This window comes from Lynx canadensis, chromosome E3 (assembly GCF_007474595.2).
Source record: "Lynx canadensis isolate LIC74 chromosome E3, mLynCan4.pri.v2, whole genome shotgun sequence".
In the NCBI taxonomy this organism is placed as follows: Eukaryota; Metazoa; Chordata; class Mammalia; order Carnivora; family Felidae; genus Lynx; species Lynx canadensis.
The window spans coordinates 23324044-23351185 of record NC_044318.1 but is presented as its reverse complement, the minus strand read 5'-3'; the positions used below and the strand labels follow the sequence as shown (position 1 = coordinate 23351185).

The following is a 27142-nucleotide window of genomic DNA, read 5'->3' as shown; positions in this document are numbered from 1 at the left end:
AAGCAGGCAAAAACTTCTTTGATCTTGGCCGCAGCAACTTCTTATTCAACACGTCTCCAGAGGCAAAGGAAACAAAAGCAAAAATGAACAATTGGGACCTCATCAAAATAAAAAGCTTCTGCACGGCGAAGGAAACAATCAGCAAAACTAAAAGGCAACCGACAGAATGGGAGAAGATGTTTGCAAACAATGCCGATAAAGGGTTAGTATCCAAAATCTATAAATAACTTATCAAACTCAACACCCAAAAAACAAGTAATCCAGTGAAGAAATGGGCAAAAGACATGAATAGACACTTCTCCAAAGAAGACATCCAGACGGCTAACAGACACATGACAAAATGCTCCACATCACTCATCATCAGGGAAATACAAATCAAAAACACAATGAGATACCACCTTACACCTGTCAGAATGGCTAACATTAACAATTCCGGCAACAATAGATGATGGCGAGGATGCAGAGAAAGAGGAACTCTTTTGCATTGCTGGTGGGAATGCAAGCTGGTGCAGACACACTGGAAAACAGTATGGAGGTTTTTTTCCTCAAAAAACTAAAAATAGAACTACCCTACAACCCAGCAATTGCACTACTAAGTATTTATCCAAGGGATACAGGGATGCTGTTTTGAAGGGACACATGCACCCCGATGTTTATAGCAGCACTATCGACAATAGCCAAAGCATGGAAAGACACCAAATGTCCATGGATGGATGGATGTGGTATATATATACAATGGATTATTCCTCAGCAATCAAAAAGAATGAAATCTTGCCATCTACAACTACATAGATGGAACTAGAGGGTTATTATGCTAAGCGAAATTAGTCAGAGAAAGACAAATATCATATGACTTCACTCATATGAGGACTTTAAGACCCAGAACAGATGAACATAAGGGAAGGGAAGCAAAAATAACATAAGAACAGGTAGGGGAACAAAACATGAGACTCTTAAATATGGAGAACAGAGGGTTACTGGAAGGGTGGTGGGAGGGGACATGGGCTAAATGGGTAAGGGTCAGTAAGGTATCTACTCCTGAAATCTTCGGATGTAATTAAAAACAACAAAACAAAACAAAAACTTCCTTTCTCTGTGTGTTTCATTTGGATAATTTCTGTGGCTATGCCTTCAGCTTCACTAATCTTTTCTTCTGCAATGTCGAATCTACTGTTGATTCCATTCAGTGTAGTTTTCATCTCTGACACTGTAATTTTCTGTATTTTTTTAAGATTTTACTTTTTTAAGTAATCTCGACACCCAACGTGGGGCTCAAACTCACAACCCCGAGAGCAAGAGTTGCGTGCTCTACCAACTGAGCCAGCCAAGCATCCTGACATTGGAATTTTCATTTCTTTCTTATATGTCCATGTCTCTATTTAACTTTTTAAAAACATATGGAATACCATTATAGTAGCTGTTTAATGTCCTTTTCTGCTCCCTCTAGCGTTTGTATCAGTGCTGGGTTGGTTTCAATTGATTGATGATTCTCCTCATTCTGCGTCATGCATAATCTGTGGCTGATTGGCCAGCGTTGTGAGTTTTACCTTGCCGAGTGCCGGATACTTTGGTAATCTGTGTGATTTGTTAGGCATGTGCATAGTAGTGCTCAGCTTAGGGCTGATTATTCCCCACTACTAAGTGAAACCCTTCCTGAACACTCTGCCCTCCACTTTGTCACATTGCTAGTCAAATTGCTAGTCACATTGCTAGTCACATTGCTGGTGTGAAAAGGCCCTGAGCACAGCCGCCTGCAGAGATGGCTCTCGCCCTGGTGTCCTCAAAGGACAAATCTCACTTGTTTTCCTTTCTCTCTGGGATTGCGAGCCGTGTTACTGCCTTTCATTGCTTGGTGTCCACTGTTTTGAAAACCATTGTATCGTGTGTTTTGTCTGGTTTTGTTGCAGTGGTGGTGGTGGTGGTTTCTGGCGGGAAGGTAAAACTGGTCCCTGTGACTCCACCTTGAGGAGAAGCAGGGATCTTGGTGTGTGTGTTTCTAAGAGCTCTCAGGTGATCCAGGGTGCAGCCAGGTGAGAGCCACTTTATAGACCTGTTTTCTCTGCTTGAAATGTTTTTTTCTCAGTCAAATAGAATCTTTGATTATCTCCTCTCCTCCATTTTCTTGGTGCTCTCTGGAACTTCTGTTAGATTAATATGGAATACATTGGCCCTCCATCTCTTAACTTTTCTTTCATACTTTCCATTTTGTTGTCATTTTGTTCTACATCCTGAGAGATTTTTAAACTTTTCGTCTCATACCTTCCTTTGATTAGCTTTTTCTTTTTTTCTTTTTTAACTTAAGTAGCCTTCATGCCAAGGATGGAGCCCAACGCGGGGCTTGACCTCACACAGGTGACACTTGGCAATGTGTGGAGACATCTTTGGTTGTAACATCTATGGGGTTACTAATGGTACCTAGTGAATAGAGACCAGAGAGGCTGCGAAATATCCTACAGCAGGCAGGAAAGTCTCCCCCACCAAGCATTACCTGGGTCAGATGTCAATACTGTGAAGGTGAGGAAACCCTAGTTTAAGACCATCTGGGAGCAGGCTGCCACAACTCACACCACCAAAGTCCAAGGCAAGGAGGGATCCTCCATACCCACTTCAGGAGACTTCCTGGGCACGTATTCAAGTTTGTTTAAAAGAGCTCGGGGCACCTGGGTGGCTCTGACTTGGGTGGTTAAGCGTCTGACTTCGGCTCAAATCATGATATCGTTCATAGGTTTGAGCCCCATGTTGGGCTCTGTGCTGACAGCTTGGAGCATGGAGCCTGCTTCAGATTCTGTGTCTCCCTCTCTCTCTAGCCCTCCCCTGCTTGTGCTCTGTCTCTCTCTGTCTCTCAGAAGTAAATAAACATTACAAAATTCTCCAAAAAAATTAACAAATAAATAAAATAAAATCTTAAAAAAAAAAAAAAAAGAAGAGTGCCTTGGTGGCTCAGTCAGTTGAGTTTCTGACTCTTGATTCGGCTCAGGTTATGATCTCCTGTTTTGGGGGTTCAAGCCCCAAGTCCTGCTCCCCACTGAGGGTGGGGCTTACTTGAGATTCTCTGCCTTCCTCCCTCTCTCCCCTCCCCCAATTGCTTGCTTGCCCGTGCACACACTCTCTCAAAATATATATATAAAGTTTTAAAAAAGGTTAATATAATAAATTTTTTTACATGTATTTACAACAATAAAAAATGTTACGTCTAAATAAATTAATAAATAAGTAAAATCTGAATATTATGTATGTTCTGTTTTAATTAGTCATTCCTCAAAAAAAAAAAAAACACTAAGGGCATCTGGCTGGCTCAGTCAGTAGAGCCTGTGACTCTTAATCTCAGGGTTGTGAGTTCAAGCCTCATGCTGGGTGTGGAACCTACTAAAATAAAATTTTAATTTAAAATTTAAACAAAACAATAGAAGGGTAAACATTATTAAAACCAGGAAGATCCGACATGATCTAGAATCAAAATGGGATGTTTTGATTCTTAACTATCTCTTATCACTTAAAAAAATAGCTTAACATTTTTGGAGGGTGCCTGGGTGGCTCAGTTGGTTAGGCATCCAACTCTTGATTTTGGCTCAGGTCATGATCTCATGGTTCATGAGCCCCGTATTGGGCTTTGTGCCAACAAGTGGAGCCTGCTAGGGATGCCTTCCTTCACTTGTGCTTAGATCGTCCCTGTCCAATCTAGCCACTTGTATACCTTAACAGTTCTCTGCAGCCAAAGCTCACAGGCCCCATCAGAAGATAAAGGGACCTGGGGTACCTGGGAGGTTAGTCGCTTGAGCGTCTGACTTTGGCTCAGGTCGTGATCTCACAGTTCGTGAGTTTGAGCCCCGCATCAGGCTCCTCACTGACAGTGTGAAGACTGCTAGCAATTCTCTCTCTCTGCCCCTCCCCACTTGTTTTCCCTCTCTCTCTCTCTCTCAAAATAAATAAATAAAATAAAAAACGAATAAGAATAAAAAGAAGGTAAGGGGACCAGAACGATCTCAAGGAAGCTAAGTATGTGTAGGGGTGACTTCCCACATGGCCACTTGTGAATGGCACATGGGTCCCTTTTCTCTGCCATGATGCCACTTGGAAAGTCACCGAGGTCCATTCTATACTGAGGCTTTCTGTAGCCAGCATCTGACCCCACACCCTGTGATACATGGCCGCCCACCAGATGTTCCCAGGAGAAAGGAGGGCCCAAGGGGCTGCCACATCTTTTCCCAATTCTTACACGAAATGGGCCTGCCCGTACGAACGTTCTTAGTCTGATTCTGGTGGAGATGGTGGTCTCAAGAAAATGTTAAGCTTTATCTCCTCCACAACATACCTGGCCAGGATGGAGCCTCTCCTTAGACGATGAGAAACAGAAGAACTTCCTCGGAGCTCGCCTTACATCAGGCAGTGTTCTGGAACTTTACTTCCGTTAAGTACATCACAACCACAGCAACCTGAGGAGGTAGGCAAAATTATTGCCTTTTTGTTTGTGTATGTGTGTGTTTTCAGATGAGAACAGAAGCAGAGAGAAGTGAAATAACTTTCCCCAGGGACCCAGCTTCTGAGTCCTGCCCCGTCTGTGCGCCTCTCAAACACTCCACCCTGCGTCTGTCTTCCTGCGCTTGTAGAACGTGCCAAGTGAAAGAGCAGGTGACTGTTGGAGCCTCAGTCATATATGAAGGAAACGAAATCAGCTCATACTTTCAGCTGAATTGTTTCTGACACAAAGCAAGAATGACCGTGTCCTGGTGGAATGACCTCACCTCATTCCCATTTGATATTGTTATATCAATATTTGATGTTATATTGTGTTATGTTCTGGAGAATGCTCTTTGTGAGGAGGAAAACAAATAGAGGAAACAAAGGAAAAAATAAACAAAGCAACTTTTGCAGTTGCATTACAATTGATCAAGCCTTTCGGTAAGAGATGTGGAGGCTGAGGCAAAAATGATAGAGGTTAGGGGCACCTGGCTGGCTCAGTCTGTACAGCATGTGACTCTGATCTCCGGGTTGTGAGGTTGAGCCCCATGTAGGATGTAGAGATTACTTAACAATCAGATCTCAAAAAAGCCAACAACCACACACAAAAGCTAAAAAAAAGCTACCATGTAATCATAGCTCAATAAACAGAAATTAAAACTAGGTTCCCAAGGCACCCAGGTGGCTCAGCTGGTTAAGCGGCTGACTTCGGCTCAGGTAATGATCTCACAGTTCATGGGTTCCAGCTCCACATTGGGCTCTGTGCTCACAGCTCAGAGCCTGGAGCGTGCTTTGGATTCTGTGGAACCCTCTCTCTCTGCCCCTCCTCCACTCGTTCTCTCTCTCTCTCTCTCTCTCTCTCTCTCTCTCTCTTTCTCTCTCAAAAATAAAGAAATAAACATTAAAAAAATTCTTGTGTCAAGTTGTATGATGCATTTACAAAGCTCTCCAGGATCTGAACTAAGCTAAACCATAAAAATAAAGCTAACTGCAAACGAGAAATAAAGCCCGTGCTCCCTCATCAACCGAATCTGAAAGAAATGAAAAAGAAAGACCATATTTTTTGAGAATTGAAGAGAGAAAAAAATAAATGTTTACTCAGTATTATGTGTGCCAGAGCTGTGTCAGGGGCTTGACACAAATTGGTTAGACTCATTATCTCCTATCGCAGATGAACAAACTGAAGTTCCAGGATCATGGAGGCAGGGCACGAACCAAGCTTTACGACATGTCTCCTGCTGGGTTTCCTGGGTGGCTCAGTCGGTTAAGCGTCCGACTTTGGTCATGACCTGGTGGTCAGTGAGTTAGAGCCCCACATCGGGCTCTGTGCTGACTGCTCAGAGCCTGGAGCCTGCTTTGGATTCTCTCTCTCTCTGCCCCTCCCTGTCCCCGCTCACCCTCTGTTTCTCTCTCTCAAAAATGAATAAACATTAGGGGCGCCTGGGTGGCGCAGTCGGTTAAGCGTCCGATTTCAGCCAGGTCACGATCTCACGGTCCGTGAGTTCGAGCCCCGCGTCAGGCTCTGGGCTGATGGCTCAGAGCCTGGAGCCTGTTTCTGATTCTGTGTCTCCCTCTCTCTCTGCCCCTCCCCCGTTCATGCTCTGTCTCTCGCTGTCCCAAAAATAAATAAACGTTGAAAAAAAAAATTAAAAAAAAATGAATAAACATTAAAAAAAATTTAAAGACATGTCTCTTACTAAGGCACCATTCTATGCATGAATTCTTGGCAGGTTGCTATAGGTTTCTGACTTTAAGGAATGATTAACGCATTTCACAATATATACATATGTCGAATCAGCATGTGGTAATCCCTGAAACTAATATAATGTTACGTGTCAATTCCATGTCAAAAAATAAAATAAAATAAAAAGATTATCAACATATTCTTCCATACCTGAGTCTGGGTCTCAGGAGCTGCTCTAATTATTACCCTAAAGTTGTCCCAACCCACTTCTGGCCTGGCAGGTTTGAACTGTGTTGACATATAAAAAATCGTATCCTTTGATAGAGGTAGAGTTTATTTTTCTCAAGGATTTTTTTTTTAAGAGCAGGTCACAATAGACAAGAACATTTTATATTGTGAGCCAGTTACGCGTAGGATAGAGTATTTGACTGAAACGCTACCTCAGGAAATAGTATTTAGCCTTGTTACATGTGATGCTCTTACTTTCTCTATTTCATTCTAAAATATGTTGGTTTGGGGGCACCTGGGTGGCTCAGTTGGGAAAGCATGAGACTCTTGTTGTAGGGCTTGTGGGTTCGAGCCCCACGTTGGGTAGGGAGCTTACTAAAGAAAATAAACTTAAAAAAATACGTTGTTTTTGAGCTGTTAAAGTGATTTCATGGTCCACTAGTGAGTTAAGAGCCACAGTCTGAAGAACTCTGTCCTTCAGGATTTTGGTTGATCTCGAGACCATTTGCTTATCATGTTCCAAATGCAGAAATACAGGCTCTAAGAAATAGTGACTTTTTAGTTTTTAGCGCTTATTTATGTATTTAGGAGAGTTTGGGAGAGAGAGCCCACACAAGTGAGGGAGGGGCAGAGAAAGAGAGAGGGAGACACAGAATCCGAAGCAGGCTCCAGGCTCCGAGCTGTCAGCACAGAGCCCGACATGGGGCTCGAACTGTGAGATTATGACCTGAATCGAAAACAGATGCTTAACCAACCAAGCCACCCAGGCACCCCAGTGACTTTTTAAAATTCACATGGCTAATGAGTGTTGGAATGGAGGACCTCAACCCACAATTCTGTCTTTAGGTACAGTATGCTACCGAACAGGGTTTCACCAGAAGGTTCAGAAATAAGAAACAAGAAAACCCAAATTCAAGCCTGCCAGAAGAGAGACACTGGCCTGAAAAGACAAAGGAGGAGTGTTTAATGGAATTCTCACCGCAGACAAGGCATGTGACAGTCATTTATGGGGCACCTGTAATGTGCCAGATGGGAAGCGGGAGCCTGGAATTCAGAGTTGGACAAGACAGGCCTTCCGCCTTAGAATGGGCTTGGGGTTTGGTGGAGAAGGCTTCTGTGTACACAGATAAATTACAGCGCAGGGTAATCAGAGCTGAGCTGGGGAGGTAGCAAACACAGTTGGAGGCCAGAAAAAGGAATTCTGTCTGAAGTGGAGGGGCTGGAGGGAGACCCCTATGATAGAAGCCCTAGGGAGGAGTGCAAGGGGTGGTGCATGCACGGGGTAGTGGGGGGGGGGTAGGGGCTGAATGTCTTAAGGGTAGAAGATGGGCTGGTGAGCAGGACAGGAGGACATTTAGGCAGCCAGAGTGGCAGGAGCAAACAGCTGGCTAGTGTAGGGACTGGCATGTGGGTTACGAGGGACAGGAGGCAAGGTGTGGTGTCCCGATCAGATGGGGGCCCCCAAATGCGCAGTGACCACCTGGTGGAGGCTGGTGGCTTGGGCCGTGAAAGAATTCACCTGAGCAGAACAATGGAGATAGAAGCTTATGGAATACACAGCAAGGTTGCAGAGGAGAGGCTGTCTGAGAAGAGGCAGTGTGGGGGATGGGGGACTATTTTGGAAGGGGGAAGGTGAGGACTTATGGGGATGTATGGAATTCTCCCCTTTGGTGGTGACTGTGCCTGGTTGTAAGCAGCCCATTGGTCAGTTAGAGCCTATAATTGATGCATGGAGGTGCCCCCGACCCATGGGCCTGTCTGTATTCAGCCAGGGGTTCGCCGTGGCCCTTTTCTTTTTTTTTTTTTTTAAAGATTTTTTTTTACTTTATTATTTTTTTAATTTTATGTTCTTAAATTTACACCCAAATTATTTAGCCTATGGTGCAACAATGATTTCAGGAGTAGATTCCTTAGTGCCCCTTACCCATGTAGCCCATCCCCCCTCCCACAACCCCACCAGTACCCTCTGCTTGTTCTCCATGTTAAAGAGTCTCTTCTGTTTTGTCCGCCTCCCTGTTTTTATATTATTTTTGCTTCCCTTCCCTTATGTTCATCTGTTTTGTATCTTAATATCCTCGTATGAGTGAAGTCATATGATTTTTGTCTTTCTCTAATTTCGCTTAGCATAATACCCTCCAGTTCCATCCACGTAGCTGCAAATGGCAAGATTTCATTCTTTTTTGATTGCCGAGTGATACTCCGTTGTGTATATATATATACATCTTTATCCATTCATCCATCGATGGACATTTGGGCTCTTTCCATACTTTGGCTATTGTCGATGGTGCTGCTATAAACATCGGGCTGCAAGTGTCCCTTCGAAACAGCACACCTGTATCCGTTGGATAAACACCTAGTAGTGCAGTTGCTGGGTCGTAGGGTAGTTCTATTTTTAATTTTTTGAGGAGCCTCCATACTTTTTCCGGAGTGGCTGCACCAGCTTGCATCCCATCGCTGTGGCCGTTTTCTACCTCCTGTCACCCAAGCCTGTTTGCCTACAAGTGGCCTCTACAGCAGGGAGTGGAGGGACCCTCTCTGCAGCTTAGTGAGGTCACTTCTCTCTCAAGACTTTACTTTCTTCACGGGAACCATGAAGGGTGAACAGAAAAGCACTGTTCACATTTGCTTTTGTGGTAAAACCCTTTGTTCAAATGAAACCACCATCTACCCAAGGCGTAAATGAGGAGACAGAGAATATTTTTTTCTTAACAGGAAACAGATCTGCTATCATTTGGAAGTACATTTTGAAAAATCAGTGATGGGAGTCAAGGGGCAGATTCTCCCCCCTGGGGTGTGAATGTGCACCAGGATTTAAGAGGCTTTGTCTGAGAGAGGAAATAGTGCTCTGAGCAGGGGCCCCTTGAGACAAGGGTTGGGGGGTATGAGAGCTCACACTCTTCCTGCCTCCTGAGGTGGGCTCCCCCTCCCCCTTCCCCTCCACACACCCTCATTCCCCACCCTGTCCATTCTCCACTTTTAAAAGTGGAACGAAACCACTCGGTGGCTCCTCTCACCTTCAGGAGGAATCCAAACTCCTGACCACAGCCTCCCAGGCCCTGTACTACCTGCCTGCCGGCTGCTGCCCACACCTCCCCTCCCGATGGCAGCCACACTTCCCAGCAGCCACCCTGCCCTCCCCGCACACTGTTCCACACACTTCCTGCTCAGGGTTTGCCTACTCGTTCCCTCACCAGGTCCAGTCTTCTCTCAAACGTCTGTAGTCTCTCCATCACTTCGGTGAGGTCTTCGCAAATGTTACCCGAGGAGAGGGGGGCCTCCCAGGCTAGAGACAGCTTTCCCAGCCCTTCTCCTCGTTCACTCTGCCTCTTTTCCTCCTGGCCTAGCCCATGGGAATGAGTTGTTCAATTGTCCGACCCCCCACCCTGCAGCGAAAGCTCCAGCACTACGATTTGACTTCCTCTGTGGCTGTCTTTCCAGCATCTAGAATGGTGCCTCCAACATGCAGATGCTGCATAAATGTGCTGAGTGAGTCGCTTTGCCAAGGGGCAGAGAAGACAGCGAGAGAATGAGTGTCAGCTGCCCTGCCATAGCAGAAAGCTTGGGGAGGTTTTGGACTTTGCAGCCTTGGGACTGGGCAGGGATGACCTTCACTGCCTGTAGGACTGGGGAAGGTCAGCCCCCAGGGGACACATGGGCAAAATGTGACAAGTTCAAACAGGAGCAATGGAACTGGACCTGATGGCATACCAACATTAGCTGCCCAGTGGTCTAGCTGGTCTCTGGGACCCACAGGCGATGAGCCCTGAGACCCCTCCCACTGGAATAAAGTCCTCTCTTTACACTCTGGAGAGGAGATGGAGGGCCTGCTGGGGGGAACCAGGGACCAGTCTATGGGCATCGGGGAGACTCTGACTCTCTGCATAGGTGGGGCCGGTGCATCAGAGTGAACCTATAACAAGTGTGGTGGTCTCCCCCTGAGGGTCCCAGATGTGTCATGTATGGAAATATGAGGGTATTCTCCTAAGGCATTCACTGCAGACCTCTGTGGGCTACCATCTTTTTTTTTCTTAATGTTTTATTTATGTTTGAGAGAGAGAGAGAGAGAGAGAGAGAGAGAATGAGTGGGGGAGGGGCGGGGGGGGGGGAAACAGAATCTGAAGCAGGCTCCAGGCTCTGAGCCATCAGCACAGAGCCCGATGCAGCTCTTGAACCCACAAGTGGTGAGATCACTATTGGTCCAATTCTTAACCAACTTAGCCACCTGGATGCCCCTGAGCTGCCATCTTTGATATCCAGTGTTTGGTTCCATCCTGTGGGATATACTCCTCATAAGGAAGACGAAAGACAGACAATAGTGGGAGAAGACAGAGGAAAGATTTAGAGAGAGAGCTTGGAGGAGAAGAGACAAAGAGAAGAGGCAGAAGGAAAAGGGGATGGAGACAGTGAATACAAAGAACAATCCTTAGAGCAGGAGATGATGGGGAAAGATCAAGACAAATGGAAAGAGGGAAGTAGGAAAGAAAGAAAACCAGAGAGGACAAGAGAGACAGAACAAAACAGCTGGAATGAGGGAGAAGTTTCTCACCAGGACATGCTTGTTTTGAACTTGAAGCAAAGAGATCAAACAATACAACTCTGGCTGCCATCTTTACTCTCAGAATCTCCAGGCCAAGAGCCCTGTCCTATTTCTGGCTCCTTAGGTTGAAGCTCCCTGGCTTTTCTGGGAGGAGTCCTCAGTCCTAGATGGTCTATGAAGGGTGGATACTCTATGTGTCCAGCTACTAGTCATTAATCACCAAGGCTAATGACTCCAGCTCTTCCCTGGGCTCCACCCATCTCTCTGCTTGGGAGGGCCCACTGACTCAGAGGGTCAAAGAGCCAATCCTAGAGGAGTCAAGAAGTAGGACTCAGGAGTCTATCCTAGAGACTTCTGTGGAAGAGAAGGGCCTCAGAAGAGAAGAAATCTATGACATGAATCTAAGGCCTATGGGAAGGAGCTGTTGCCCCGTGTGGGCTTTATCCCCCAGAAGATTCAGCCATGGCTCCCAGGAGCCCCAAAGGCCCAGAGCCCAGAAATGCCCTCAAGGGAGGACCCATCTACCATTACTTCCTCAGCGTCCCACATGCTTATTGGCCTGACTGCCTGTCTCCCAGGAGGGACATCGACAGGTGTTCAGTGTCCACCTGCAGCAACATGTTACCCTTCTCAGAAAAATTTTGTAAACAGTCTGGCAGATTGAGGATGAATGGATGGGGGGGGAAAAAGGCCAGTACGGAAAATATTAACCATTGTAGAATCTACGTGGTGTGTATATGAGTGTTCACTGTACAATCTTTTCTTTTTTAAAAAAACTTTTTTAATGTTTATTTTTGAGAGAGACAGATAGAGTGTGAATGGGGAAGTGGCAGAGAGAAGGGGGGACACAGAATCTGAAACAGGCTCCAGGCTCTGAGCTGTCAACACAGAGACCGACATGGGGCTCGAACTCTGGAACGGCAAGATCATGACCTAGGCTGAAGTGAGACGCTTAACAGACTAAGCCACCCAGGCATCCCTGTACAATTCCTTCAATTTTTCTATATGTTTGGATTTTTTTTCATATAAAATAACAGGTAAGAGAAGGAAAAAAATGTCTGGAAAATAGTAGGCGCTCCTAAATACAGGGTGTTGGGCGCATAATCCCTTCCCCGGACAGTCTAGATTTCAAATGCAGGACAGTGAGGACAATGTTTATCCTGAAAGATGACAGATTGCAAGTAGGAGCACCTGCAGAACAATCAAATAGGGGGGTGGCAACCTTCGACTACACCCAGAAGCAATTAGAAACTTTGCCCACCCAAAGTTTCTGGCCCTTCGGTTGGTGACCTTTTCTCAAGTTTGTTCTGCCCATCCTGAGACCTGGGCCTTGGCCTAGAGTGGACCCCACCCTGCCACATGAAACCCTTGAGGGGAGAGGCAGGATAAGATATTCCAGACCCTGCCTGACAACTGACCCTAGAGGCTGACCATGTTTGCTCAGGTGGTGAGGTTCACACGATAAAGAGCAGGCAGAGGGCTTGGACCTGGTATAAAAGACCTGGAAGTTTCCAGGTGATTACTTTGCACCTGGAACTGCCAGGTGAGGGGTGACAGAGGCCTGGGCTAAGGGGTGAAAGGGATGACTGGATTTGAGTTACGGGGGAATTCAAGCGGTGGTGGACAGCAGCCTGCCTGGAGTGAGCGGCAGGGGAGACCTGTGTGGCAGCTACCTGGGGCATCTGAGGGAGGTGCAAAGTATCTGGGTCTCAGAGGAAGGACGGGAGACACCTGGGATGCTCGGGGTATCGATACAGCCAGATTTGTGTTAGTGGAGAAAGAATTATGACAAATAGACCAGGCATCTGGAATCTGATATCTTGAGCTGTGGTCCAAACTCATTGTGCAGTTTCTCAACTCTTCTGATGCTGGTATTGGCACAGTCTCGTCTATAATCACCCTCACTGCCTGGGTGACACAGAGACGCACCCCTAAAATGCTCCTTTCCTTTGAAACCCAGCAAAAGCTAGGAATTTAAACTGTGCCCCAGAGGTCCCCCAAGCCAGGCCCGTGTATCACAGGCAGGTTGCAGTTAGGTTTTGCTCAGAATCCTGGTTTGGTAAACTCAACCATCTCTATGGTTTGGAGATGGCCTCCACTTCTTTGAAACTCTTTTCCTGCTTTGTGCCAGGAGGGACCAGGACTTACACGTGTTGGTCCAGACAGAGGCTTAGGACTGATCTTCTGACTCAGGATGGAACAAGGGGCCGGCTTCCTCGAGACCAGGGAGGACAGAGGGGTTAAGGACACCGTACCTGCCAGGAGCAGGACTAGAGACTAGGGGCAATCCTTTCTGAGCCCAAGACTGGGTCAGTTAGGTCTGAGTTGAGGGACAAAGAGGGCCGAGTCTCAATTGGAGGTCTAAACCAGGGAAGCCTGGGTAAATGAAGTCCAAAGGAAACAGGGTGAATGAACCTTGACGTTCTCCTTTCTTTCCCCTCCAGCCCCAGAATGTTGACCATTGCTCTTCTTGCCCTTGTCTGCGCATCAGCCTCGGCCAATGACAGTAAGTGAGAGGCTAGGAGCCCAGTATTAACGTCATGGGAAGGCAGCTTCCTGCTCTGCCAGTGGCCAAGGCTCACAGGGGCTGGCTTGGGGTGGTGGGCGTTGAGTTGTGGGAGGTGTAGGAGTGGTGAGGAGGGACTGGAGCTCTTGAGATCTCTCCTTCTGACGCCTACTGTCCCCTCCAGTTCAGGCTAGGTCCTCCTCCTACAATGGAGAGTATGGAGGTGGTGGAGGTGAGCGATTCTCCCATTCTGGTTACCAGCTGGAGGGCCCCATCACTGCCATCCGGGTCCGCATCGACAACAACTACATCATAGGGTAAGATTCTTTGTGTGTCTGTGGTTTGGGGATCCTCTCCGATCCTACCACACTGGAAAGTTCTCAGTCACTTTGGGTCACATCTGTTTCAGTCAACAAGTCCCAGGCATAACTTGGGATGTGAAAGGTATCAGGAGGCTGGGGTCTGAGACCGGTGCTGCTACAGCCCTACAGCCCCCAGCGTGCACGTCTTGGGCAAATCTGTAGCACAGCCGCTGAGGCGCTGGGAAGCTGGCTACTTTGGCCCCACCTGAGGTGTAGATCCCCTTGGGCATCCTCCATCTTGGATGACACCTCTCCCCAAAACATGTATCCTTCTGATCCTGGGGCAACAGAGTCTCTTCCCTCATGAAAGCCATCCAGAAAGGCCCATCTGCTTCTTTCACGTAGGGGTTGGGGGCACAGCCGGAACCTAGATTTCAAAGTGAAGCTCTACCACTGTCTGGGGGGCTCCGGCCAAGTTACTTTTCCTCTCTGAGCCTATCTGTCGGCAAAAGGAGTTGAAGTTCACAGTGGGACCTCAAGGCCTCCCTCATCCCTCACACACCTTGGGACTGGCAGAGGACCTGTCATCTCTGCCACCAGTTTGCAGGTCTCTCAGCTTGTAGGCCAAGAGGTCCTGAATTCCAATCACCCTGCTCGGTCGTCCCGCCCTCTCGCCCCCCCCCCCCGCCCCTAGCCTCCAGGTGCGCTATGGCAAGGTGTGGAGCGACTATGTGGGTGGCACCCAGGGAGACCTGGAGGAGATTTTCCTGCACCCCAGGGAGTCAGTGATCCAGGTGTCTGGCAAGTACGACTACTACCTGAGGAAGCTGGTCTTTGTGACTAACAAGGGCCGGTACCTGCCTTTTGGGACAGACATAGGCAGGAGTTTCAGTGCTGTCCCCTTGTACCACAACACCGTACTACGATTCATTAGCGGTCGCGCTAGCACCCTCATCAATGCCATCGGCCTACACTGGGACTCCTACCGCAGGTATTGAACCAGTTGCTGAACCGCTGCAGCCAGCTGTGAGAACCGCCTTACCACTACCCCACCTACAGGGTTCAATAAAAATAATAACAAAAGGACATAGCTGATGCTGGAGTGTATGTGGGTGTGTGCAGCTGGGACCCGCCTCCTGACTCTGGCTGTGTATGTGTGAAGGTCCTTTCTGGCTATCTATAGACATCTTTCTGGTGAAGAGTGGGAGGGAGAGAGAGAGGTGTAAAAGTCTTGGGCTTTTCTTCCTGGTTTATGGAGAAGAGATAAGATTCTGGATTGCTCCAACTCTTTTTTTCAAGGATAGCTCCTGAGACTGTTTACCCAAACTGGAGTTAAACCTAAGGGTGCAGCCTAGCTTCCTCCCCAAACCCCAGATGTCCCAGTCTCTAGGCCTTGTCTCCCCTTGAGATAGTGTTTCCCCACCAAAAGGCTGTCACCTGGCTCTCTTGGCATTAACCCACTTGCTGTCTCTGGGTGGCCTGGGCCACTGTCCTTCGTGCTTTCCCAGAATCCACCTGTCTCCAGAAGCTTGGCCTAAGTTTGTGTCGAGAACTCTGTCTCTTACTCCAGCCTAGTCCCTTCCCACCTTTGCCCATAAGCACTGATGCTCTCTGATTAGCTTAGCTCGCTCAGAATTGGGCTTCTTTCCCTAGGAAGCTGCCACCTCCTCAACAGCTTCTATTCTGCCAATTCCATCCTCAAAAAAAGGGCATTCCAAGAGGGATAGATGTCCATGGTGGGTTTCCGTGAACGTCGGGGGTTGGTTACCATTCAGGGAAAGCAACAGAGTGGTTGGATAGATTCAGCAAGGATACAGAGTCACTTTGGAAATAATTCTTGGGATTCTAGTGCCCAGTCCTAAAATTACCACAGTGTTTTGTTTTTGCCTTTTGGTGGTGGTGGTTGGGGATGAGGGAAGTCACTCATTGCTCCCCATAGATTTATTCACATTATGGTGAATGCCAGAGGCACATTTCTTCCCAATTAGACAAAGATAACAATTATGTACATGTAGTTTTAGAAAGAAATACTAACATTACAGAAACAAACTCATGCCTAGATACTTTTTAGAACAATTCCTTTATTTCTCTCAAAGAATTCCATAGGATGGAGTATCATGTCAGAGTAATTTGTTTTGAGATATAAAGTACATAAAATTCACCCATTTATTTAGTTATTTAAGTTTATTTGAGAGAGAGCATGAGCGGCAGAGGGATAGAGAGAGGGAGGGAAAGAGAGAGAGAGAGAGAGAGAGAGAGAGAGAGAGAATCCCAAGCAGCCTCCACACTCAGTGTGGAGCCCAAAGCAGGGCTCGATCTCACAAACTGTGAGATCATAACCTGAGCTGAAATCCAGAGTCAGCCACTTAACTGACTGAGCCATCCGGGTGCCCCAATATTCGACCTTTTAAAGTGTGCCATTTGCGTCGTTTTTAGTATCCACAGATTGTGCAACCATCACCACTAATGCCAGAATTTCGTCATCAGCTCAGAAAGAAATCCCATCCCCATTAAGCAGTCGCTCCCCATTCCTCTCCCCCAGCCCCTCGTAACCACCCATCTACTTTCTGTCTCTATGGATTTCCCTGTTCTGGGCATTTCATGTAGATGGAATCGTCCAGTAGTGTGGTCTTTTGTGTCTGGCTTCTCCCATTTAGCGTATTTTCAAGGTTCATCCACGTGGTAGCACGTGTCGGGACTTCGTTCCCTTGTGCGGCTGAATCTGACACATCAGATACCTGGTCAACTTCAGGATCAGCTTTGCACCAGCGGGTCTCACCCTGGGCCAGTGAAGTCGCCGGCACCTGACAGGCAGCTGCCGTAGAAGAGGACAAAGTCATGGGATTCCCGGCTTTTGTGTAGTTGCGTATAAGGCTTTTGTAAAAGATTTTATTTAAAGAAAATTTTCCTTTCCTTATAAAGTTCTAAAATTACTAAATTGAGCTAATCATACGTTTATCAAATGCTCTCTGCTAGATGCTTGGGAATACAAAGACCACTGAAGAATTGTTTCTTTTCCTCTAGTCAAAGGGAAGACTTGGTGAAGGAAGGGGCGTGTATGTGTGTGTGTGTGTGTGAGCGTACGCATGTGCGTGTGTGATAGGGGCACAGTACTGGGCTCAGGCCACAGCCTATGCAGAAATATGAACACATTAAAATGACAATTGCACAGTTAAAATGCAAAGTTCTACTGGGTAAAGATGAAGCCTCATGGAAAGGCAGGGACCATGCATGTCATGCTAAACTGTTGAAACTTTATTTTATGGGCTACAAGAAGCCAATGAACCAAGATTTCGTCCAGGGGATTGGTAAGATTTATACGAAAATCATCTTTCCTTGTATAAGTGGGGAAAATGGATTGACGGTGAAGCAGGATGAGATAATAGTTAAGAGACTAGGTCTAGATCAGAAATGATGGATGTCTGAACAAAGGCAGTGATGTGAGGGAAAAAAGAGAGGGAGGAATTTGAGAGATTCGAGGGGGAGGGGAGACTTAGAAGAACTTGATAAAAGAACCCATGAAGGTGAGTCAAAGAGGAGAGTCTAGAAGAACTATCATGTCTAGTATGGGCAACTGGGAAGAGAGAGATCCTCTCCAAGATGAGGACTACAGGAGAAGAAATTAGCTTTTGGACCTGTTGCATTTTTAAATAATACTTATTTATTTTGAGAGGGAGGAAGAGAGAGAAAGAGAGCAAGACAGTGCAGCAGCGGGTAAGCAAGAGACAGAGAGAGAGAGAGACCCAACCAGGGTCCGTGCCACTAGTGCAGAGCTTTATGCAAGGCTCGATCTCACAAACCTGACATCATGAACCGAGCCGAAATCAAGAGTCAGACGCTTAACTGACTGAGCCAGACAGCTGCCCCAAGGACCTGTTGCATTTTGACATATCTGTGGCACATCCTGATGGAGACCCAACATTACGCAGAGGACTATTTAGCAATAAAGGCTTGGATACAGCTTTCAGGTAAGCCTTAGATTCAGGAGTCACAAGCACAGAGACAATGGACTTCCAGTGATGGATATGTGGAAGAAGTCACGTGGGAAAACTGTGGGCATATAAAATGAGAAGAAGGCTGGCGTCAGAGGATTGGAGAATACCAAAGAGGAATTGGTTAGAGAAAAGAGACGGGAGGGGCCAGGGAGGGAACGCACTCAGGGGCAAGAGAGAAATTTCATGGAGCTGTTACTGCCATCTAAGCAAGAAAAAGACGGACTTTAGATTCTTTGCCTTTGGCAATCAGAAGGTCACGAATAATCCGAAAGAGCTTCGGGGGATTGGGGGAAGCTGAAACCAGGCTGCAGTTGGCTAAAGAATGAATGAGAAATGAGGAAATACAGGCAGCAAGACTTGAATATTCCAAGATGTCTGGCTCCAGAAAGCCAGAAAATAGGCTAGTCACAGTTATGGGAGATGTAAGGAGAGAGAGATTGGGTTTTTTTCCTAGACAGGGGAGACGTGAGCATGTTTATATGACGAAGAAGGAGTCAGAGGGAGGAAGAGGCTGAGGATTCAGGAAAGAGGAGGGAACTGATGGAACAAGGTCTCGCAGGAGATTGGGGGAATGTTTTACGTAGCTGTTGGGGCAGGAAACCTTAAGAAAGAAGAAAATGAAGATGAGTGAAGGTACAGGTTAGTTTGTAGAGGGAGTGGGTATGGAGCAAACCTTGAGGGAATTAATACCCAACCTTGACTTGTTCAGTTGCATAAGTAAACCTGCCTGTTGTATGAGTCACATTCTTCCAGAGGAAAGCCAGCAGGAGACATACATACATATATATATAAAGAGGTTTTTTTTTTATGTTTTTATTTATTTAAATGCTTTATTTTTGTGAGAGAAGGAGAAAGAGCACAAGAGGAGGAGGGGGAGAGAGAGACAGAGAGAGAGAGAGAGAGAAAGAGAGAGAGAAAGACAGAATCCGAAGCAGGCTCCAGCTGTCAGCACAGAGCCCACTCAGGGCTTGAACTTGTGAACCGCAACATCATGACCTGAGCTGAAGTCGGACGCTTAACCAACTGAGCCACCCAGGTGCCCCTTTAAGATTTTATTTTTATTTATTTATTTACATTTTTAACACTTATTTATTTTGAAAGGGGTGGGGCAGAGAGAGGGAGACAGAATCCATATCAGGCTGCAGGCTCTGAGCTAGCTGTCAGCACAGAGCGGGACTTGGGGCTTGAACTCATGAACCGCGAGATCATGACCTGAGCAGAAGTTGTGCACTTAACGACTGAGCCACCCAGGTGCCCTTAAGATTTTATTTTTAAGTCATCTCTACCCCCAGTGTGGAGCTTGAACTCACCACCCCAAGATCAAGAGTTGCCTGCTCTAGTGACTGAACCAGCCAGGTGCCCCTATACATGAAGAGATTTACTGCAAGGGATCGGCTCCTCAACCGTGGAGGCGGGTGAGGCCAGTGTGACGTCTGTAAGGCAGGCCGACAGTCTGGAAACTCCTGGGCAGGAGTGGGTGCTGCAGTCCAGAGGCGGAATTTACTCTTCCTAAGGGAAACCCCAGTTTTGCCTTTTCTTCCTTGTAAATTAATTTATCATCAAAATTTACACTCGTAGTAACTTAATTTTCTTTAGAAATTCTTTTTCCAGTTTTATTGAAGTATAAATGACAAATAAAATTGTAATGTTTAAGGTGTACAACGTGATGATTTGATACCTTGTGAAAGAACTCCCACAATCAAGTTCATTAACACATCCATCACCTCAGAGTTAGCTTAAAAAAAATTTTTTTATGGAAGAATAATTGACATACAATATTGTATTAGTTTCAGGTATACAACACAGTGATTCAATATTTATATACATTATGAAATGATCACCATTTGTCACCATATAACGTTGTTACAATATTATTAACGATATTCCCTATACTGTATATTATATCCCTATACCTTATTTACTCTATCAATTGTTACTCTTTTATATTACTTATTTTAATTTTTTTAGAGAGAGAGAGAAAGCGCACGTGAGCTAGGGAAAGGGGCAGGAGAGAGAGTGAAGCTTAAGCAGACTCCATGCTCGGCGCAGACCCTGAACGCAGGGCTCGATCCCATGACCCTGGGATCATGACCTGAGCCGAAATCAAGAGTCAGATGCTCAACTGACTGAGCCACCCTGGCATCCAAATAGTAACCCTTACTTAAAAAAAAATTTGAGGGGGGGGGGGACGCCTGGGTGGCTCAGTCAGTTAAGCATCTGATTCTTGATCTCAGATCAGGTCTTGATCTCAGGGTTGTGACTTCAAGCCTCACATTTGGGCTCCATGCTGGATGTGAAGCCTACTTAAAATAATAACAAAAAATTAAAAAATAAAAAAACTGGGGGGGGGGGCACGTGGGTGGCTCAGTTGGTGGGGTATCTACTCTTGATCTTGGCTCAGGTCAAGATCTCACAGTTCATGGGATCAAGCCCCACATCGGGCTCTACACTGACAGTGCAGAGCCTGCTTATGATTCTCTCTCTCTCCATCTCTCTCTTTGCCCCTCTCCTGCTTGCATGCTCTCTCTCTCTCTCCATCTCTCTCTTTGCCCCTCTCCTGCTTGCATGCTCTCTCTCTCTCTCAAAATAAATAAACATTTTTTAAAAATTAAAACAAAATTTTGTGAGAATGCTTAAGATCTACTCTCTTAGCAAACTGCAATCATACAGTACAGTATTATCAACTATAGTTACCATGCTACACAGTGGAATGTCTGTACCCTTTTACCAACTTTCCCCATTTCCTATACTTCCCAATTCCCGGTGACCACCATTCTACTCGGTTTCTACGTGTTCAACTTTTTTTTTTAAGAAATACATTTTTTTTTTAAGTAATCTTTATCCTGAAGGTTGGGCTCAGATGCACAACCCTGAGATCAAGAGTCACATGCTCTACAGACTGAGTCAGCCAGGAGCCCCTGTGTTCAACTTTTTGATTTTAGATTCCACGCATAAGTGACACCATGTAGTATCAGTTTTGCTTTTAAGCCTTTGAACTGCCTAGATGATGCCCACCCAGCTTACCCAGGATCGTCACTTAAAGTCAAATGATTGTAGATGGTAACCACACCTACTAAGCCTCTTCACAGCAACACCTAGACTGCTTTTGACTTAACACTCTACTACAGCCTAGCCAAACTGACACAAACTACCTGTTGCACCTGAGAAAACCTAGGAGGGCTGGGGTGGGGAATCAGGACAATGGCAGGGAATGAAGGAGTTTGCTGACCAAAGTCAGATAAAAAGATTACTGAGGAATGCTGGGAACTTAGCTAATAGCTATTAGAGGTCACAGTGGGGTTGACAGAGTATTGCACAGGGACTTGGGAAACCTAAGTCCTACCTCCCCTCGGCTACATGGCCTCAGTCAAATCTCTTAACCTCTCTGGGTTTCAATTACCCATTTGTAAAAGGAGCTTCTCTGGGTCACACGCTCTGTATGACCTATCCAGCTCACACATGCTAGAAATCTAACAATTTACTGTTACATGAAAATAACTGGCCTCACTGTGTGGTGGTTGAATGTTAAATAGGGATAACTGAGATATGTGTAGGAAGGAGGTCCCAGGCACATAGCCTGAGGTGGCCTGGAATGGGGGCACGTCTGAGGCCTTTCCAAGTAGGGTATACTCTGGAACATGCCTGGAATGAAGGGCCCAAAGGCCCACAAACTACAAAGAGAGCCCACAGCTCCTCTGATGGCAACTGGAGATGAAAGGCAATCTCTCAAAAAGAAGAGCCCACCCCCGGCTAGGGGCGCCTGGCTGGCTCTGTTGGTAGAGCACTGGATTCCTGAACTTGGGGTTGTAAATTTCAGCCCCATGTTAGGTATAAAGGTCAGGAAGAAGAAAAAAAAAAAGACCCTTCCCACCCTACCCTGACCCTCCCTACAGGAGGTCACCAAATTAACTGGGTGATATGACTGCTTCCTGGTTTGGACCATCATGGACCCCCCAGTGGCTGGTACTGAGTCCTCAAGTTCCCACTGCAGAGTGGAGCAATGAAAGAGCCATTTTAAGGAAACGCAGGGCCAGGCCTCTTGAGCAGTCCCAAGAATAGAGAAGCCCCAATATGCACAAGCTGATGCAGTCACCCAGGAGACAGCTAAGGTCAAATCCCTAAACAATCACCACCCACAAAACAACCCAACTATCCAAGAAAGAGAAGACTCCCCTTGGACTACAGTTCGTGGGTTTCAAGAAAGTTTTGAGCCCAATAAATTCAAGTCCAGCCAATGACACGATGTGATCCTTGGCGCTGTCACGTGTAACGTGATGGGGAAGGAGAGCAAATATAGATCAATTACTAACACAGCACATATGAGAGAACGTTTAAGGATCACTTCTGGTAGGAAGTCTATATTAGCAGTCATACATGTTTTGGGGTGTGGTTATTTCAAGCAAAATAGTACAGAGAGACGAAAAACGGAAGAAGGACTTACATTTATTTTGCATCCATTGTGACTTCAGGCACTCTGCAAAAAGTACTTCATTTATTTATGACAACAATCCTATCGGAAGGTAGTAAGCATGGTCTCATTTTTCAGATGAAGTCACCAAGACAGAAATCAGTTACGTCTGTAGGTGGCTTAAGAGTTACAACAGCAGATGTCCAAGGCCTGTTGTGTCTCCTCCCCCTCCAGCCTTAACCCCCTGCTTATTCCCCAGTAGGTGATAACCAAGCAAACCCAAACAAAAGCATGTTTGGTTTTTTCTCTGCTTCGGTTTGCCATTAAAGGAAACTCACCCAGAAACCCTCCAAATCTTGGTGGAGCAAATGAAAGTGAGATTTCTTGGAGTCAGTACAAAGTAGAGCTCTGGAAAATTACATGGCTTCATTCAGTCATATTACAAATATTCATTAGGTGCCTATGTGTCAAGCACTCTGCTAAATGCTGTTACTTGTCCAAAGTCACGAACATAACATAGAGCAGAGTTAGGATCGAACCCAGGTCTTTCTGACATTGAAATGTGGGCATTTTCCACATGTCTGATTTTCAAACGTCTTAGAAACAAAGTCTTGGACAAGATTTTCCAGTCTGAAGATCCTACAGTTAGAAAACCACTCCATGATGGGGCGTCTGGGTGGTTCAGTTGGTTGAGCTTCCGACTTCGGCTCAGGTCATGATCTCACGGATCGTGAGTTCAGGACCCGAGTTGGGCTCTGCGCTGACAGCTCAGAGCCTGGAGCCTGCTTCAGATTCTGTTTCTCCCTCTCTCTCTGCTCCTACCCATCTTGTGCTCTGTCTCTGTCTCTGTCTCTCTCAAAAATAAATTAACATAGGGGCGCCTGGGTGGCTCAGTCAGTTAAGCGGCTGACTTCGGCTCAGGTCATGATCTCGCGGTCTGTGGGTTCGAGCCCCGCGTCAGGCTCTGTGCTGACAGCTCAGAGCCTGGAGCCTGTTTCGGATTCTGTGTCTCCCTCTCTCTGACCCTCCCCCATTCATGCTCTGTCTCTCTCTGTCTCAAAAATAAACGTTAAAAAAAAAAATTAAAAAAATAAATAAATAAATAAATAATAAATTAACATAAAAAAAAGAAAGAAAACCATGCCATGCTTCTGCACATGAGTTCTGACAAATATATATGCCTGTGGAACCCAAACTACTCCATCAAGATACCATCATCAAGATGTCACCATCACCGCCCAAAATATTCCTTCTGGGCCTTTCCCAGTCACTTCTTGCCTTCAACTCCCAAAAGGCAACCACTCTTCTGACTTTTTCACCACAGCCTAGTTTAGCCTGTTCTGCATTCAAACTGTTGTTATATATTAGACAGCATGGAGCACTTGGAAAACCTCACTGTACGCCCCTGAGAGAATGAGTGAAAAGGCAAATAACATCTTTAGTATCATGAAAATTGCTTTAACTCTGTAGAGGCCAGGGGTCCCCAGACTACATTTTAAGAATCCTTGCTCTAGGGATTACAAGATCTTATTTATTTATTTATTTATTTATTTATTTATTTATTTATTTAGCATGCGTGTGCTCTAGGGAGAAGGGCAGAGGGACAGACAGAACCTTAAGCAGGCTCCATGCTCAGCGCCTAGCCTGAAGCAGGGCTCGCTCCCACGAACCTGGGATCATGAGCTGGGCTGAACTCGAGAGTCTGAGCAGCCAGGCGCCCCATGCTGTAAATGTGAATGTGCCACTCCGTTTTGTCTTCTCGAGGCGTCCTCTGCAGTGAGCAGGTCACGCTTGCCCATGCACAGCAGCCCTTCAGAGCCCACCTCCGTGCCTTCAGTAAAGGACCTGCGGTTCCTTTTAGGAACCTCCCCCCACCCCACCCCCCACCCCCATAGCTCTTATACAGAGTCTATGACGTGAAGGAAAAGGATGTCCACCTGGCAGACTGGCAAGGCTTCCTGGCCACCCGTGTGCTCTGTTATCTCTCCCAGGAGTCCTTCCCCACCTGGCCCCCCAGATCTGGTCTTTTCCAGCGCCAATTCCCTTCTTGATCACTGCTGCTGTGTCTCTCACCCCAGATGATCCTCATTTACATCTTCCCAGGCTTAAAGGACAGAACCGTCTTCCTCGCTAACTAGTCACCTTCCTGTTGTTATGGCGTAAACTCATGACTTTCTTCTGTTCTGCTTTGCTTCCCAAGGGTCTCATCTGGAAATTAAAAAAAAAAAAAAAAAATCCACCGCTTCTTTCTCTTCACCTGTCAGGTATTTCAGAACCTAATTTCCACCAGGCAAATGCACATCCTTAAAACCCTAGGAGGCAGATTCAACCATTAATCCCTTTTACCACCTCAGGAAATGGAGGCACAGAAAGGCTAAACCCCTACCCTGGGTGGTCTGATACAAAGCCCTGTCCCTAAGCTATTTATTCAACCTAGGAAGTCCTGACTCCCTGACCTATGCTCTTTCCACTACTTCCGGCAGGTATCTTACCAAATTTTTGGGGACTGGCAACAAATGTGAAAACCTGAAGAGCCTTTTCTGAAGTGTGGGGGGAGACCAAACTGTCAATGGTGTAAGTCCATAGTTTCCCAAGGGTAGTCTAGGAGATTCTGAAAGTGTCTCGGCTGAGGTGGGGGGGGGGGGGGGGAGGGGGAGGGAGTGTCCACAAGGCCAAAACCATTTTCATAATAAAACTAAGATGCCATTTGACTTTTCTCCTTGCATCCTTACAGTTCTCAAGAAGCTATATGATGTACTGATATCACAACATACGGAATGCAGAAGCAGGTATGAGAATACAGCTATTTTCTCTTAAGCCAGACATATTTGTAAACAACAACAACAACAACAAAAACAAAAACGTAAAACAATGCCACTCTTCTCACTATTGTTTTGCTTTGGAAAAAATTTCCAAATTTATTTTTGGAGCGCACTTGGGTGGCTCAGTTGGTTAAGCATCCGACTCTCGGTTTCGGCTCAGGTCATGATCTCATAGTTCATGAGTTCAAGCCCTGTGAGCAGAGCCTGCTTAGGACTCTCTGCTCCTCCCCACTCACTCACTCTCAAAATAAATAAACTTTAAATGGTAAATCTTATGGACATTTAAAAACTATCTTTAAAAGTAAAATGTTATTTATATTCTGTGTAATAGGTTTGTTATTGTAATTTTAGGGGAAGATTTTTAAATGGAGGTACAATTCACTTATCATTTTTAAGTGTATACTTCAGTGGTTTTTAGTATATTCACCATGCTGTACAACTATCACACTAATTCTAGAACATTTCTATCACCCAGAAAGAAACTCTATACCTAACTAATAGCACTAATCCTAATTCACCAACACTTCACCAACTTCTGATCTACTCTGTCTCTATGGATTTGTTACTGCAATTTTTAAGTTCATTAATAAACATTTAAAATTTGTTTTCTTTTTTGTAAAGTTTATTTATTTTGAGAGAGAGAGCAAGAGGGGTAAGGGCAGAGAGAGAGAGAGAGAGAGAGAGAGGTGGGAGGGGAGTGAGAGAATCCCAAGCAGGCTCCACACTGTTAGCACCCATTCCGGGCTCAAACTCACTAACCCTGAGATCATGAGGTGAGCTGAAACCAAGAGTTGGGAGTTTAACCACCAGAGCGGAGCCACCCAGGCACCCGTTTTAATTTCTAATACAATAAGTATGAAGACACAACCCATATAAACAAAAGATCTCTTGGGCCTCAATTTTTTAAAACATTTTTAAATCATTTTAAAATTATTTTTACATTTATTCATGTTTGAAAGACAGAGAGAGACAGAGCACAAGCAGGGGTGGGGCGGAGAGAGAGGGGAACACAAAATCTGAAGCAGGCTCCAGGCTCTGAGCTGTCACTACAGAGCCCGATGTGGGGCTGGAATTCAGGAACCGTGAGATCCTGACCTGAGCGGAAGTCAGACGCTCAACCGACTGAGCCACCCAGGCGTCCCTTAAATTAACTTTTAAGTAATCGCTACACCCACCCTGGGGCTGTTATTTACAACTCCAAGATCAAGAGTCGCAGGCTCTACCTACCTACAGAGCCAGCCAGGTGTCCCTGAGGCCTCATTTTTTTTTTTAACAATGTAAAGGATTCCAATGCCAAAAAATTTGAGAACCGCTGGTCTAACACTTGTTTTGTTTAATAGTCTAGACATGTCTAACCCAGGGCTCTATCGGGAGCTCAAAGATGGGACATTCATCCCTGGTTAAGCTTCCATTCATTCCTGGTTAAGGACTTCACAGATGGCTGAACGCCTAGGACACTGGGACCGTGGATGAAGCTGACTAAGTAACAGACTGAACATGCCTTTAAGGCTCACTCCGATATATTGAGTTACAAAGCAAGGAACATCCGAGACCAGCCCACCTCCGCTCAGATTTGACATAAAGAGGAGACATGTCACCTAATATCTGCATGGTGATGTGGGCTTAGCAAGAGGGGGAGTGTAACGCGACTGTCTACAAACCAGACAGCGCAGGCCAGACCTACAGAAGTGACCAGACGGTAAAGTACCGTGGACTGGCACTGAGTTCCAGTCCGAGAACCCACAAACCCACGAACCCACGGAACGCGAAACAAGCTGAAGCAAGAAACTGCTGAAAGTGAAACTCGCTTTGAATAACCCGTTTCCACGCACGTCTCCCTTTTTCATATAATCACCTCTTCTGCCACTAAAACAGCTAAAATTGTATTCAATTCAGGGAAATCTGGGAGTAAATCGATTAAGTGCCTTCGATCACTGCTTGATTAGTACCAAAATTCGTGGCTGAGGGGGAAACACGAGGTGAAAAGTCTGGACTTACGCAAATCTACGACTCGAAATCCGAAAGCCAGAAGGTACAGAGAGTCCAGGGCCCAGCGGCGCTCAGCAGCTCCTCCGACCGCCACCGCCGTCCAAGCCTCGGGCGCCAGAATTCAAGCCACGACGCGCGCCGGGGCGTCCACGGCTGGGTGGCCATCCTGCGCGCATGCGTCCTTCGCCAGGGGAAACTTTTTCTTGCAGGACC

At 46.2% G+C, this 27142-nt stretch overlaps 1 protein-coding gene and 1 long non-coding RNA gene across 3 annotated transcripts; one reads left to right on the top strand and one right to left on the bottom strand.

The window, feature by feature from the left end:
- Positions 1-1742: 1742 nt before the first annotated feature.
- Positions 1743-27076, bottom strand: LOC115504255. Its single transcript, XR_003965629.1, has 3 exons — positions 26939-27076; positions 4313-4433; positions 1743-2415 (listed from the first exon to the last, which is right to left on the bottom strand). It is a non-coding gene; the product is annotated as an uncharacterized LOC115504255 (long non-coding RNA).
- On the top strand, positions 12427-14801 carry LOC115504254 (zymogen granule membrane protein 16-like). Of its 2 annotated transcripts, none has more exons than XM_030301098.1 (4): positions 12427-12450; positions 13352-13413; positions 13598-13730; positions 14410-14801. In XM_030301098.1, exons 2-4 carry the CDS (start codon positions 13359-13361, stop codon positions 14711-14713), a joined length of 492 nt encoding a protein of 163 aa, XP_030156958.1. In that variant the 5' UTR covers positions 12427-12450; positions 13352-13358; the 3' UTR covers positions 14714-14801. The 2 variants fall into 2 exon arrangements, with proteins under 2 accessions (XP_030156958.1, XP_030156959.1); XM_030301099.2 differs by lacking the exon at positions 12427-12450 and adding an exon at positions 12495-12547.
- Positions 27077-27142: the final 66 nt, after the last annotated feature.

Bases quoted from the DNA above. Each gene is read 5' to 3' on its own strand.
- LOC115504254 (XM_030301098.1), top strand. From the start codon at position 13,359: ATGTTGACCATTGCTCTTCTTGCCCTTGTCTGCGCATCAGCCTCGGCC. The intron at 13,414-13,597 runs GTAAGTGAGAGG...TGTCCCCTCCAG, and splicing joins ATCAGCCTCGGCCAATGACA to TTCAGGCTAGGTCCTCCTCC. The intron at 13,731-14,409 runs GTAAGATTCTTT...CCCCGCCCCTAG, and splicing joins GACAACAACTACATCATAGG to CCTCCAGGTGCGCTATGGCA.